Source organism: Pangasianodon hypophthalmus, chromosome 12, assembly GCF_027358585.1.
Source record: "Pangasianodon hypophthalmus isolate fPanHyp1 chromosome 12, fPanHyp1.pri, whole genome shotgun sequence".
In the NCBI taxonomy this organism is placed as follows: Eukaryota; Metazoa; Chordata; class Actinopteri; order Siluriformes; family Pangasiidae; genus Pangasianodon; species Pangasianodon hypophthalmus.
In genome coordinates, this window is record NC_069721.1 from 15,150,096 (window position 1) to 15,166,661 (window position 16,566).

The following is a 16,566-nucleotide window of genomic DNA, read 5'->3' on the forward strand; positions in this document are numbered from 1 at the left end:
TAGTACACATAATAATTTTAAAAATAAGAGTTAAAACAAGATGGATAAAATAGTTATTTCCTCAAATGGTGTAATTACTGATAGTTTGTTTTTGTGTCATTTGTGTAGTTTTGTTTTTTTCTTTCTTTCCTTTCACTTTCCTGTGAACACCAGAATCAGCATCAAAGACACTGACATCTGGACTGCATCACGGCTTTGTTTACCCACCTGCTATTAAACTCGTCATGTGTTATGTGCATAGCTGTGATGCATTATCATAATATATGTCTTAATGACTGTAATAAAACTGAAAGTGAGAGCGCCACACACACTGACAATGGCCATTAATGACTGTTATCAATCTGTCAACGATAATAGCAGGATTAAAGCTACTGTACTGTACTTACAGCAGTTAAAGTCAAAGGCAAATGTCTGCATCTTGACTAAGTGTGTTAAGAAATTGCTGTTGAGAGTGCTACTGCTGTCATTTAGCTTTAAGCAGACAGGGTGTGATATATATTTGGACCCCAATATATCTACAAACTTCTCAGCCAGGAAACATTCCTGGGTCAGGTGTACTTGGCCACTTTTCATATTCCACCCTTGCCTGTGAAAATAAAAACACCCCCACATATAACACCAATTAATATAAAAAGGATCAAGTACAGCTGTTTTTATGATTAATGTATTTAAGTTTTTATTTGTTAAATATGCATAATCATTAATATGTACATCATATTTGTAATTTGGAAAGTTCAAGTGATGTTTAAATAACTGGCCTATAACACATGGAGTCACTTTCCATTAATGTCAGTGAGAGAAAGAAGAACATTTACAGCTGTTGACAATAAAAATGCCTCCTGCTGAAGCCTCCACTTCGCTTTTATTAAGTATTTCCTGTAAAGTGCCATGGGATCTGAGATCTCTCATGTAGTTTAATTTTCAGGAGGGATCTGACAAACTTTTAAGGAACAAACCATAAATAAAGCATTAACGTTAAATCTCTCTTTTTTTAATATTTCCTAGAATTTGAGATTGCATTGTTTATATTATTTGAGTGTAAAATGCTGTAAATGCAATTTCTAATAATACAAAAATACATTTATTATAGAATCCTATTCCAGATAATATGTGCTTGTTCAACAGTACCATTGAACTGCGTCGTACTTGATCAGAGCACCTTTTGCAACATATTCCATCAACTAGTGCAAGATGAGGCACCAAACCCATAATAAATACAGGTAGACATGTGTTGTGTTGACCTGTGAAACAAACCTACAGTAACATCACTCTCTTTCATAGCTAAGCTTTACAAAATAAATATTTGAGTATAATAGAGTAATAGAGGTCATAAGCCATACTTTATTTTAGTCCTTGGTTCAGCTTTATGCTCCCAACACCTCTGATATTCCCCTCTCCCTGTATACTTTATACTCAGATTAAATAAATCCAGAAGGAATTTTTATAAACACTAAATGTCCAATATAAAAGATATAAAATAAGCAATAAGATGCTATTTCCATGGCTCTATGCAAAGGTATGTATTTTACGCCTGCTAGTACATCACTGAGGTCTGCTAAACTTCACTCTTGGCTTTGATGAGGTAACCACTGAAGGTGATGTAGGTATCGAAGTCATCACTGAAGATGGCATTCTCTCTCTCCCCCTTATAGAGGCGAACCCACACCTCGTCATCTCTCTCCAGCTCCAGCATCAGGCTCTGGCTCTGCATGATAGAGCGATCACTGGGCTGTGCGTACAGGATGGCCTTCTCCTGCTCGTTTTTCATCACATGCAGGTACGTCTCCTTCTGGTTCCATGTGTGCACGTTGAGGCTGAAGAAGTAAATTCCTGGCACGTAGCAAAAGAATTTGCCTGTAAACATGTTGAAATGGCCATACAGGTTGACTAATTCTGTGTCAAACACCAGCGTCTGGTAGTAGTCATTGCTATGCAGGGCTTTCTTTCGGCCTACTGAAAAGGCAGAATAGTAGGATTTACAGGGTTCTCCTGGGGTTCCGATATTGCCCTTGGAGCCCTTTAAGCCATTGGGTCCTCTTGGGCCTGTATGCCCTGTCTTGCCTACTTTGCCATAGGGTCCACGCTGGCCGTTTTCTCCCTTTTCCCCTGAGTGAAAGAGGAAGCATTAATCAGCTGCAGGTTTGAATAGATTATTAAATGTCTTTTTTCTTTGAACATAAGCATTAATATACACCGATCAGCCATAATATTATGACCACTGACAGGTGAAGTGAATAATATTGATTATCTCGTTACAATAGCACCTGTCAAGGGTTGAGATATATTAGGCAGCAAGTGACCAGTCGGCTCTCGAAGTTGATGTGTTGGAAACAGGAAAAATGGGCAAGCGTAAGGATTAGAGAGACTCTGACAACGGCCAAATTGTGATGGCTAGACTGGGTCAGAGCATCTTTAAAACGGCAGGCTTTGTGGGGTGTTCCTGGTATGCAGTGGTTAGTACCTACCAAAAGTGGTCCAAGGAAGGACAACCGGTGAACTAGCGACAGGGTCATGGGTGCCCAAGGCTCACTGATGTGCTTGGGGAGTGAAGGCTAGTCTGTCTGGTCTGATCCCACAGAAGAGCTATTGTAGCACAAATTGCAGAAAAGTTTAACTTTTCTGCAATTTGTGCTACAATATCTGGCTATGATAGAAAGGTGTCAGAACACACAGTGCATCTCAGCTTGCTGCGTATGGGGCTGTGTAGCCACAGACCGGTCAGAGTGCCCATGCTGACCTCTGTCCACTGCCAAAAGTGCCTACAATGGACAGGTGAGCATCAGAACTGGACCACAGAGCAATGGAAGAAGGTGGCCTGGTCTGATAAATCACATTTTCTTTTACATCATGTGGAAGGCCGGGTGCGTGTGCATCGTTTACCTGGGGAAGAGATGGCACCAGCATGCACTATGGGAAGAACGCAAGCTGGCAGAGGCAGTGTGATGCTCTGGGCAATGTTCTGCAGGGAAACTTTGGGTCCTGGCATTCATTTGGATGCTATTTTGACATGCACCACCTACCTAAACACTGTTGCAGACCAGGTACACCCCTTCATGGCAACGGTATTCCCTAATGGAAGTGACCTCTTTTGGCAGGATAATGCGCCCTGCCACACTGTAAAAATTGTTCAGGAATGGTTTGAGGAACATGACAAAGAGTTCAAGGTGTTGACTTGGCCTCCAAATTCCCCAGATCTCAATCCAATCAAACATCTGTGGAGTGTGCTGGCCATCAATTCCGATCCATGGAGGCCCCACCTCGCAACTTACAGGACTGAAAGGATCTGCTGTTAACGTCTTTGTGCCAGATACCACAGCACACCTTCAGGGATCTAGTGGAGTCCATGCCTTGATGGGTCAGGGCTGTTTTGGCAGCAAAAGGGGGACCAACACAATATTAGGCACGTGGTCATAATGTTATGGCTGATCGGTGTTTATAAGATCTTATTTTATATATATATTAAGATGTTTCTGCATTACATTTTTTTAAAGTGCGTAAAAATGCAAAATAAATATCATTAAATATGTGGGTGTAAGTATGTGGGTCACGTCCAAAGCCACTGTCACTCCGGGAGCCTTTGCCACTTCTGAGCCAGACTTCTCACATTCCTACTGAGGGCTGGTTCATATTTCTGCAGTGATGCGTATTTGCCTCCGAGAGGGGGTTTATGGGTAAGCGTGACAAGGTGATAATAATGCAGCTAGGTACTGTGAATCAGCCAAGCTTTAGGCAATTGATTAAGGCAGGAGATGCATACCCATAAATGTTGTACTACCACAAATACATCATAACTTCATACAGAAAAAAATTTAAACAATAAAATTTGCTTTGTCCCATCCAATACTTTGTACCGTAGGCTGGGGGGATGCCCATTTTTTGAAAATGTAGCTCATTAAAAACTTTATACATAATAACTGTACAGAAACTGCTGAAACATGCTTTCTAAAAATATTAGTTTATTCATGCTGTTAGTTTCTTAGGTTGGTGTCTGTAATAAAATGTCTCCTGTATGATAAAACTCTTGCATCTGGAAAGCTATAAATTAACAGCAGAAGCAAGTTTATACCAGGGCTTTTTCCTGCTGGGTTTTTTGCTACCTTACTTTTTGCACCATGGGGATATGATGACATTATCACATATTTATTTAACAGAAAACTATATGATATTATGCCTTTATATTTGATGTAGCTGTCATTAAAATGGCAAATTTGATCAGCCTATAGGACTGTACACTTTACTTTCTTTGTGCCTCCCAGTAAAGACACAAGGAATGTGATATAGCTCAGGTTTTTTTTTTTAATCGAAAGCATTCATTATTCCATGATTGCTGAAACTGTGGCTTTCACTGAAGTGCTTCAATACATAAACCTCTTGATACTGCTTAATACAGAATGAACACTTCAAAAATGCTTCCAGTGAGAACTGACTTGGTTTATAATTGATGACACAAGGTTCTTTTGTGCCCCAGCACTTTGTAAAATAAAGTTACAGCTGTGGTATCTTTTTTTATTATTCCATTGGTGAAACAAAACTCTTCTTTGTTTGTGGCTCAGAGACTGCTCTTTTTCACATTGCCTTTTTTGTAAATTCTGGTTTGCGTCATGCAACACTGCCCCCTGGTGTATGAAGGAAGATTTCTATGCAAGCATCCGCACACACCATACTAACAAGCTCACAGCTACATGGTCACTGACGTATAATCCTGGCCTGACTCTCACTAAGTGAAAAAAGAAATAATAGGTTATGACAGCTAATTCATGGAATGAATGAACTGCATTGTGAACTCTGCAAAAAAAATGACCAAAAAAATCTTATCAAGTGAAAATGTCTTGAATATAGTCATATTTATCTAGTTTTTTCCTATTATACAATTACAATAATCTGAATATATGATTATTAAACCTATTTCTATAGGTTTTTTTTTTTTTTTTTTTTTTTTACCAATTTCATGATTTCCAATTTTTACATCTTCATCTATTGGTAGATTTTTTTTATTATTATTGTTATCTTTATTTATTATTTTAAGCATTTTTTCCCCAGAAAGAAGCAAAATGGTCTGACAATTTAAAAATTTAAACATTTAAAGATTAAAATGTATAAAAAGCATCTAACAACAGGCTGAATAATTATATATTTGTTTTATAATAATCTCATAATAAGAAATGTTTGATAAACCTGCTCAAGATATTTTCACTCGCAAAGATATAATTTTTTTGCAGTGAAAAAATAATTTTTTGCCTCTTAAACCACTTCTGTGCAGTTAAGTAAATTATGGTTATGAATGAACTTTGTACCTTTAAGAATGGTGATGTTTATCTGTGGAACAACCTGGTATTGTGGGTAAGTGCTGCCATATTGGAGAGGCTCCTCTCCTGGGTCACAACATCGCCGGCACCCAGTCGTCTTGCTGCCACTGCAGGAGAGGAAATCTGATCACCTTCTTTATTGTTATCATTCTTACTGTAGCTTCATTAGCAGCCAGTATTATATGGAGGTTACATTAGCTTATTGCATTATAGCATTGTTGGGGATTGTGAACTGTACATGGTCTTCAATTAAATGTTAAGTGTTATGTTGCTGATACCTGGTGTCTTGATCGTAGTCTGTGTTTTGGTGGTGATCCCGGGGGTCATATCGATCACGGTCTGTCTCAGTGTAAGGGGGCCTGTATGGTTCGGCCCATGTTGCACACATCAGTAGTAGTAATCCTACACTCACCACTGGCACACTGGTCTCGTGGTGACCGCATATCCGGGCCATCTGTTACGTGCGTAAAAGGCTGTCAAAATCTTACAAACAATTAACTGGGACTTAACTGAGGTTTTTGCTGTTGGATTTACACAATATGTCTAACATTTAAACATGCAAAATATGTGTATGATGACAAAATAAAGCAAGCAATTAAATTAAAAAAAAAAGCAGACATTTGTTGGCAGCATAAGTATTTACCCCCCGGGTCAATACTTGGTAGAACCACCACAATTATAGTCTTCTGGGATATATCTCTATCAGCTTTGCACACGTGGGGCATCTGAGACATGTGCATAAAAGTAAGTCTTTACAAAATTCAGGCAAGTGACTAAATTTTGACCAGGAATTTTGTGCGCAGTCCTTTTTTTAATCATTGTGCATCAGGTTGTTTATACACAACAGCTTTTCGTCTAAATAACTGTGGCAGTAATTATGGTTCAGTTATCCAAACCCTTCCAAAAACAGTCTGAGATCGTCCTGTATCAGGTTAAAGTGGTTTTGGACCTGCTTTGCTGAGTTTCTTTTGTTAGCTATTCTTTTCAAAATACAAATGCAGAAACTCTAGAACATTTTGCCAGTGGTATTGCAGTAATAAATTGTTTGCATGACCAGAGTAATGTTTTATTCGCAGATCCGACATTTTTAAATGACAATGTAGAAGCAGCAGTGAAGACAGTCTTAAAACAGATCACGGTTTAACATCAAAATTGGTCAAATATTTAACACCAGTGGTTATTTTAGGATTTGAAAATGAAGTCAGACGAGACAGAGTTTGAAGTCTGTTGCAAACTGTTATCCAGTTCATAAGGTGTGCAACATTTACAAGAATTGTAAAAATAAAATTAAGTTTGTAAAACAACCTTGTTTGATTCCTTAATATATTAACTGCTTTTTGGCATCCTAAACAGCATCCTGAAGGAAATAACTGAAAGGAGGTGTGAAGGGATGAGTAATGTCTGCTGAAATGAGAGACATTACACTGTTAGAATGAGCTAAGGTGTTAAGCTAATGCTTTTTACATTAATTAAACTGACCACGGTTCAATTAGAAATGTATGTGCAGGATCAACGTTGTTAGACATTGATTATAAAACTAGCAATGTAATGGGTCGAATCATGAATTTGATTTTAAACTGAAAGAACCTTGAATTCAACACAGTTTGGGCTACTTAAGTGTAATTTTTTTAGTAGCTTCTAACATGACCTGGGAATGATGTAAAAATAATATCCAACTCTTATCATGTACATTTCACTGTAGCCTCTATTCCATTGCCTTCTTTCCTTTACCACTTCTAAGGAACATTCTCTTTCTAAAATAAAGAAATGGTTAATGTGGTCCTCTCAGAAAGGCCTTGTGACCTTGAGGAAAACCAGCCCTGACAGTAGCATTTGGCCGATTGATTGACCAGCCCCAACAATTACACAATAGCACCTTCACTGGCCTTGTCTTAGACCTCATCGAGATTCCACTTGCCACTTCTTCACTTGAGTAACTGTTTGAATAGTGGCAATTAACCTAAGGTCAGTTCCATACATCTGATCTTTTCTGATGTGCTGTTTCAAAGCAGACTTGTGTGCTTAAGAGATTGTTTTTGAAGGAAAAAAACAGCCTAGTTCCTGTCTAGTCAACTGTTTAAAGGGCTTTGTGAGAAGAATTTGCATGAGCGAATGTGCTACTGAACAAAGCTCTGTATGTGACAACATTTTTGTACAGCCATTGCAGTAAATTATATTAAGATCTGGAACATTTGGGATGCCATACAAGTGTTAGCTCTAGCCTAAAAGGGTTTTTAAAGACCTAAAATGGTATAACAGCTCAGAGACAAGAATTCACAGTGCACCTTATACTGCTGTCGTCAATATTTATTTTAAATCAATGATAAATATGATGTCTGCATTTCCTTGCATAGAAAATTGGAAACTGAGTGCACAGGGAATTGGCTTGATTAAAATGTTCATATATAGATTTATTGTTTTCATTAAGCCCTTCATTTTTCAAGCACAAGAGCTACTGTTGGATCACTTAAATAAATGAATAGTTACATGTGACAAAGGCACTCCTGCTTCTGACTCACTGTATGGATGTTCTCCAGCTGGCACAGATTCTCAGAGCAACCTAATTTCTCAATGCACAACACTAACACTCTGCCAGTAAAGACCAGGATATAGACAAAGCAAGTAATGTGGGAGACTTAACACAAATAGTCTGGGCTATACACAGAAATACACAGCAATGATGTTGTCTTCTCTCCTGAGCTGAAAGAAATGGAAAAATACTTCATGCAGGACACTGTAACTGTTTCTAGCTGAGCAGACACTAAATACAGCAGTTTTACAGACTAAGCAAATGACACACTTAGACTAGGTTGACAGTACGACAGTTGTGCCAGGTCACATTTCAAAAAGAGCTCTGTGCAAACTCCCCAACAAACAGGGAACACATGCATTTTACATGCACCATTTCTGTAAGTAGCATTACTTTCTCAGTACAGGTATATCAAATATGGACAGTCACATGGCTCAAAACAAAACCCTCCATTCCAGCTGAAATGAAAATGAGAACATAGTTGACAATACATTGCATTCACAAATGCAGATTTGTGCATTTATTTTATTTCCACTGTGAATACGCAAAACAACTATTCTATTGTTTTGTGTAGCTTATATCACAGGCATTGTCAACTGACAGACCATGATCAGAACACCGACCCAGCAAGGTATTTCAGAGAAATGAACCAAATACTCAAAAAATACTTCAGCAGAACCTATCAACATATTAAAAAATGGCCTTAGTTCGACGCTATTTTTCTGAATATGAACTAGATAGGCTTCTTTAGCAGATCCTCTGTTGCAAATACAAACTTTCACAAATTTGTCATTTCATTTACTGTCTCTGGTCTGGAAATGTTTTTTGATGAGAGAGTTCAGAGGAGAATGACCAGACTGGTTTGAGCTAACAGGAAGTCTGCAGTAAATCAAATAACCACTCTTTCCAACTGTGGATAGCAGAAAAGCATCTTAGAACACAGAACACATCGAACCTTGAGGAAGATGGGCTGCAACAGCAGAAGCCCACATTGGGTTCCACTCCTGTCAGCCAAAAACAGGAATATGTGGCTACAGTGGGCACAGGCTCACCAATACTGGGCACTTAAAGATTGGAAAAAGACCAGGAGATGTTTTTCCAATCTTCAACTGTCGGTGAGTGTATACCATGGCCAATGAGTGTATACCATGTTATGTAGTAGGTCATATAGTAATCCTTTCATGCTTGATGCATCTCATAGTGTTTAAAATAAAGCACCCTATGTGGTGTGTAAGAACACTGTCTGAGAGATACAGAGGGGTTAGAACCTGTGGAAGTTCAAAGCGTTTTGTGGGCCAGTGCTTTGAAGAGTGCACTAATCCCTCACTAATCTTTTGATGTGCTCACTTGTGTGTCATGTGACCCTCTCTTGCTCCTCATCTCTGATCAGGCATACGATCCAACAGCTAGCACAGACAGACGTCCTGTGTGTGTGTGTGTGTGTGTGTGTGTGTGCCTGTGCATATGCATGTACGTGTGCGCGTGTGTGTGTTTGTGTGTGCATTTGTAGTGTTTCGCCTCATTTATGAGACTTTTTCTTGTTCTGCATTTTGTCCAGTTAATTTGCTTGTCCCCCCTTTTCATGCTCATTCATGTTTACAATTCTACATCTGATATCCTTGAGTCAGATCCTCTCTCCTTCCTGCGGATGTCGAGGTCTGGAGGTCGTGTTTACTCGTACAGCATGTCATTCAGTGGCGCCTTCGCTCCAGCCAAAAAGTTGGCTTGGCTCTATCAGCATGTGCCGTGAGCTGACCGTAAATGTCTTACATAAGATTGTTATTGCTTTGCACAACACAATGCCAAGCTTTAAATAATCAGCAACCAACTCCTTTCCTCAGATCATTTTGCACCACCTTTATTTTCTACTGTCCTGATCCTGAGCTATTCAAGTCAACAACAGAAGCAAAATAATGGATAACATTTTTTTTATCTTGCATCTGCTTTGTTCAAGGCCTGGGCATGCTACACTTGTTTCCTTTTATTGTGACAGTGGTCAACTAAAAGTTGAGTGATTATTTTGCTGTCATACAAATTAAAACAGTTTTTCCAAGGGTTTTTAAATGGTTAACAGTTTTACCTTCCTAAATGGTTCTACATGCAACACTTTCTAAAAGTAGAACCCTGGGTTATTGGGTTCTACATAGTACCTTTAGGAATTCACACAAAGAGACAAAATGAAGGATGCTTTAGTGTCCTAGATAGAATCTTTTTAAGGGTGTACATATAAAAACTGGCAAATTACATTGTTTTAATATTATGCCAGTCACATACGTGGGTTTCTTATAGGTAATTATTCATTTCCCAATCTAAAGATTAATAATACAGCAATTTTAATAAAACTATGGGGGAAATGATGGTATTATAATAGAGAAGTTTTGAGTCTGCATTTTAACAGACTCACGTGTCACTGGTTTGGGTTCTGTGGGTGTTTCCATGGGTGGAACCATATATAAACACATGTTTAAAGGATGCCATAATGGAACCCATATGCTTAAAATGCCTAAAGTGTATATATTTTATATATATATATATATATATATATATATATATATATATATATATATATATATTTATATGCACTGTTAGAGCATTCATTTGCATTAGATTTGCTTGATATGTGCTGTTAGAACCCGCAGCTATGTGATATGCACTGTTTCCATCTGATAGCAGGTAGCTACCCTCATCACCCTCTGCTCACCTGGACCAAACTTCCCTAAATCACTCCTCACTTTCTATCTATGCCTGTACTTTACTCCACACATAACCAGTACCTCTATACCTCATTGAATGGCTAGAGTGATCTTGAATGCGGGATATAACAGCTAGTATAGTTTTAGGTGCCTGAGGAAAGAGCACCAGAACATCCTCTCAAAAGAGCCACCACTTGCTTGAGCCCTTCCTTTACTAATAGGAATGCTTCCTTATGTGTGCACTCATGCTCTAATGCTGTGAGAAAAAAAAAGACTCAGTAAGAAGAAAAGCTGCTCTCAGGCAGAGGGAGAGTGAAAAGAAGTAAATTTCCTTTTGTTTTCTCTGGGGTAATCACACACCTGCACTTGCCTTCTTGGCAGACTTCATTCTTCCCCACCCTACAATTCAAACTGCAGTAAGAAGAAAAAGATGGGATATTTTATGGCAGTAAATATCAGTTCACAGACTGCGTACCTGTGCTAACAAGTCTGTATGGTGTGTTGCTATGATATGTAGTGGAAACAATGGCTGGATTTCAGGAAAGCTTACAAGAGAAAAATATTTTGTAAAGTATTACTTCAAAAGTGTCATATTAGTATTACAGTATAATTTAGATGGCAATATCTACGACTCTCCTAGCAGACATTGCACTTCATATGACATTTCCTCAGATTAGACTCTTGCAATTGCAATGAACCCTTATGGAAAAATTACATACATTTTATGCATGATCATATGTTTTTTTCATGTGATCACATGGGTTATGCCCTGGAATTGCACGTGTGACATCATGTGAATAATATGTGGTCATGTATTAAAAAGAAAACCACATAATCTATATGCAAAAAATGAATGTGAAAATAAATGTATCATATGAAACACCTCCATGTGGAGAAATAAAAACACATACACTACATGTGAAAAGTCCACATGTGGAAAATGTGTCACATTTGAAACATTTGAAGTGTCTAAAAATGACCTGTGTAACATTCACACTTTTTCTGTGAGGCTGAACAGCAGAGATGAAAACACTCCATCTGCTGTGTGTGAATGGATATTTAAAGATGCTTTTGTATGTGAAGCTGAGTGACAAAACATTGTGATATAAATTGTAGCCAGAAATTACAAATAATTCCAACCTCAGTAATTCCATCGTTGCTTTTCTTATGTCCTGCTTGATTGTTATGGGTAAAAAGAGAACGCAGAGCTAAATCTGTTCCTGAGCTTTGCATTAAAACCAAGAATCAGAAAATCTTTTTGAAGTCCATGTGGCACATCGCTGCATGTCTAACCCAGGTAAACACATCTGAGTGAGACCACATGACCTCACAAGATCCCCAGTCTGTCAGTGTGGTCCCTATATAATGACGCAGGAGAGCAGGTAATACTAGCAGTAGTTCTGGAGGATAAATTAGATCAGATACATCCATTTGACTTAGGTAAAGATATGGTGAGGACAATATTCAAGGTTTACTCATTGACTCCTTACCTTGTAATTGTGTGATCATTTTGCTTGGTGAGAGGTGGACCATATTTAAAGTGATGAAAATCCTGAGTTTCATAATCTATTGACAATCACAGCTCATTGACATGTTTTTTCCTCAATCCTGTCTGCATAAACCTCTCCCATAAAGCACTTTGAACTGGGCTTGATGATTGCATGCCTAAAGAATTCTTGACCTAGATTCATCCATGGCCTGTGGCTCAGTTAATTATTTTCCAGCTACCAGAGATTTCATCAATGAATCACCGTATTATTACAGACTTACATCATGTTAGAACACAGATCTGTTTTGTTTATTTTTGTTTTGCAGCTTGATTTTTGGAAATACTTTATTGTGTTGCTTATTATTCTTTATACAAGGCGTGATTTGTCTGAAAGTGGGGATTGTAAAGCAAAGCCAGGGAGGTTGTGATTTTCTCATTTGGTTAGTGATGGAAACCAGAACCCTACCATTATCAAAGTTATTATACATATAAATAATGTCAACTGGAATGACAATTTTAATAAAATAGATTGTTTGGTGGAAAGTTCAGAAAAAGCAAGCTCTTACTCCAATAAATAGGCAAAATATTATTGTACATGTTTAACTTATGTGCATATTTTTTAAATAGTTTGTTTGCTAAATAAATCTGTACTGAGGGGTCCATGCCTCTTTCTTTTCTTTCTTTTTTTTTTATAGTTAAATCTTTTTTTTTTCACAGTTTTTTACAGTCACTAACTGCAGAAAGTTTGAGAATCCCTGATACCTATTCCAATTAAAGTGTTTTACTCAGGTTAGAACAATTTAAATCATGATGCTGTGATTTGTTATTTTCCTGCCACACATTTGTCACACACCAGTATTACACTGTGGCATTTTTTTTCTCACACTGTTCAGCTTATGCCCCATCATTGTGCATTTGTTAAACAACAAAACTAGTTTCAGTTAACAAAGAGCCATCACAGTTAGACTGCTGCTTCATGTCACTCATGCCATCCAAAAGCCAAACTTCCAGTGCACACGTATTCAAGGATATTGCTAAATTGCACACATTATCCAAAAAGACACTTACCTCTAAAGTTGAAAAGGCCCAGGTAAATGCTGACTATGATTCCTCTTAGTTTTGCACTATGGATGCTGCTGTTTTTCTCTAAGAGTGTGTTTTCATGTCAGGCTGTGTGAGACATCTCCCTCCTGCAATCCCAAACTCAGCATGCCATCAGGAGCCAGAGAGAGAGAGAGAGAGAGAGAGAAAGAGAGAGAGAGTACAGGAAGGGAGGAGGATTGAGGGAGGGGCACAGATACAGCCAAGAGGGAGGAATGAAGGGAAAACAACAAGAGCACAAAGAAGAAAAAGAAGAATCCATAGGAATAATGAAAAGTCCAAAAGAGGAAGGGGGGAAATGGAGAAGGAAAGTCTGGAGGGAAAGCAGAGAGAGATGAAAAGAGAAAATGAGAGACACCAGATTAAAGTCAAGTTACGTCATGCCACATTCTCAGACTATTTGACAGATGTCTCTTACCTCGCTTGCCTCATTTTACCTACAAAATAGCACAGAGGACCTTTCAGAACAGCTGATGTCACCACGAAGAGAGAGAAAGAGGGATAATACTCTGAGATATGTTTAAAGAATAAACACAAAACACAACACAAATGAAAATTTCTTGCTTAAACATCTGGCCAACTCTGAAATGTAGTGAAAATTTTCCCCTCTTTTTTTTTTTTTTTTTTGGCGGGGTTGTTTTAGGAAAATTGCTGTGGTTGACTCTTATCTAAGCTTGACACAGGGTTATTGGGGAGGGAACAGAAGAAATCTGGTAAGTGGTGCATACATGCATAATGGAAAAAGGAAATCCACTCCAAGTGTATATGGCATTTTGCACCAAATGATCCATAATCACACCCTCATCTTTAAATATGACCATCTTAGAGCATTTATGTTATTATATATATATTAGGATGTTCACAGAACACACTCCAGGCCCAAGGCAAGCAGATGAGGGACAAGAGAAGATCAAAACACTTTGATCACAACTGCAGAACAGATGCCTGTGTTTATCTTTTCTTTCTTTTTTTAGCATCACTGATTCAAAGAGTTCTCTGACAGAGGATGTATGGTGTACAAGGGTCTGGGGAGGAGGGAATGAGAAGTACTAAGTAGACCTAAGAATGTTTGTACAGAATATATAAGCCAGTGAGAATGAATATAAAATTTTTTTTCATAAGTTAATGAACTGTAATATGTTTATGAACATAGAGCAGAAGGCTTTGACTAAATGTCTAAAGCACTACCGCACAACCAATTCATTTATTTTTTTTTTTCATTTTGCAAAGTATGTACAGGCTTCTTATAGAATTGACTAAAAATTTCTCCTCCTACAAGTGTATTTAATGAAATTTGTCAGAGTGTCTGAAGGAACTATTTAACCCAGTAAGTCTAATGGGAATTTCACCTTCTCCAGTTTCCCAGAACTAAACAGTATACTATGAGTGATCATGCCTTTGGCTCGGTTGCTCCTGAAACAGCCAAGCTCAGAGTTCAATATGTGTTTTGTATTCTGTATATGTTATATATATGTTACAGTAACAGTACACCACTGCAAATGAAATGACTAGATGTCACTTAAGAAGTTGCATTGGTTGGCAAGTTAAATTAATTCAAGTCTCTTGCTTGCTACCATACTTTTTAAATTCATAAACAGCTAAAAAGAAAAACAGCAAACATGTCTGCTCATGAGATTTTCAGCATGAGGGGTCACAGCCTCATTCCTCAGATCCCTGGTTTCCTCCACAATCCCCCCCCCCCCCCCCCCCCCAATCTCCCAAATGCTCTGATGTAAACAAATAAACGAAACGTTCAGATCTATCTTACATTCAAGAAAAGATGAAATCTGACATTCTCTTTTTTTCTTTGCACACTATTTACAAATTACTACACATTTGTAAAGATGATCTAAATCAGATTTATATCATTATAGATAGTATGTGAACCTAGTTTTAATTACTACATCATCTACATAATCAGATTTATTTAATTTTTATTAGAAACCAAAAAAAAAAAGCCTTTAGACAGTTTAGGATTGCAAGCTGGCCTCTTTATTAATTCTAAATTTGTTATTATTCCCTTTAATATCCACTAGATGTCACCATCAACAAAGAATTTGAAACATATTTCAAATCCTAAGGAAATCGTTTGTATTTAAAAGTATTTGAATATGTTTGTTTTTCTTGACAACATGTGCATGGCATTATAACACTAATATTTTTTTTTTTTTTTTTAACTATTTGATAAATATGGTACATTTGCCTTTTTAAAAACATATGGGGCAGATTTAAATGTTCAGTGTGAACTCAAGCACAAACAGCTCACTTTATTGAGTTTAGTTTTCAAGCATGCAGGACCCCCTGGAGATATTGAGTGTAATCATGTGTGTGCAGGAGCTGAGTGTATTTACTTTCATCACACAGTTGTATACACAGTCTACTTCCTCTACTCTTCTGCTTCTTGCACCATCATCATCATCAACATCATGTGGCAGAATTTGTGATGGCAAGAGATAGAGAGCTATTAGACAAGACGGCTGGCCACAGAAAGTCAGAGAGAAATGAATTTAGTACATTGTTAATTTAATACTGAGGCTATGCATCCATAAGCAAATGGGCCTTAATAATGCCAACAGACATGAAATATAATGTCATGGCTTTTATAATCTACACCCTTATAAACTTATAACATTCATAGTTTCCTTTCTGAAACACTTTTTTTTAGCTCTACATAGAACTACATAGGCATTCAGAAGGACAACCAAAGAATCCTTAAGGGTAACATATTTTTTTTTTAGAGTGCCATCTTTTGTAAATCATCAAACACTTTGTCAATTATACAGTAAAAATATTTGAGATGTTTTACTGTACTATGCCATTCCTTAAATGCTGTATGACTTAAAGACATTTTTATTCAAAATGTAGCACCTTTTTTAGTCTTGATTTAGATTTAGACTAAATGAAGATTTAGTCTTGAATGGTGCATTGTAATATATGGTGAAGAACAAGCAAGCAAACAAACAAACAAATAAATGGGGCCTTATAAAATTATTATTATTATTATTATTATTATTATTACACAGGATAATGCGTAAAAATATTTAATTTCTCTCTAATTCTATCATAGTGGTCATATTATAAGATGTGACCATTTGGTTACATATTTATCTGTATCTTCTGAAACCTAATACCTAATCCTGTTAGCCTAGGTATTAATAGATAAGGCAATATTACCTTATACTTTAACGAGATAGCAAGTACAACATTAGTACAACGAAGAATAAACTCTCCAGCTGTCATTAAACCGACAAGTAAACATGACAATAAAAAGCAGCTCAAATTGCTGATTGAATTTCCTTAAAAGGAATAAGAGTCCCCCAGTTCGTTTATCTGAGACCCCGCGAGCAGCGCATTGGAGAACACGTGCGTTTCCTATTACGCAATAAACTGGTACGCTAGAGGCGGGAGTCGGCCTTCTGATTGGCTCTTGTGAGACCAATGAAAACA

At 37.4% G+C, this 16,566-nt stretch overlaps 1 protein-coding gene across 1 annotated transcript; it reads right to left on the reverse strand.

Annotated features, from left to right (window-relative positions):
- Positions 1–843: 843 nt before the first annotated feature.
- c1qtnf1 (C1q and TNF related 1) lies at positions 844–13,251 on the reverse strand. The gene is made up of 4 exons (XM_026915600.3): positions 13,087–13,251; positions 5,585–5,760; positions 5,295–5,413; positions 844–2,106 (listed from the first exon to the last, which is right to left on the reverse strand). Exons 2-4 carry the CDS (start codon positions 5,758–5,760, stop codon positions 1,556–1,558), a joined length of 846 nt encoding a protein of 281 aa, XP_026771401.1. The 5' UTR covers positions 13,087–13,251; the 3' UTR covers positions 844–1,555.
- Between the last annotated feature and the right edge of the window lie 3,315 nt (positions 13,252–16,566).

What these genes read in the sequence shown, in the direction of transcription:
- c1qtnf1 (XM_026915600.3), bottom strand. Translation starts at nt 5,760, where the DNA reads ATGGCCCGGATATGCGGTCACCACGAGACCAGTGTGCCAGTGGTGAGT. An exon ending in GACTACGATCAAGACACCAG is followed by an intron (nt 5,414 to 5,584) that starts GTATCAGCAACA and finishes CCTCTCCTGCAG; the next exon opens with TGGCAGCAAGACGACTGGGT. An exon ending in AAACATCACCATTCTTAAAG is followed by an intron (nt 2,107 to 5,294) that starts GTACAAAGTTCA and finishes TCTTTCACTCAG; the next exon opens with GGGAAAAGGGAGAAAACGGC.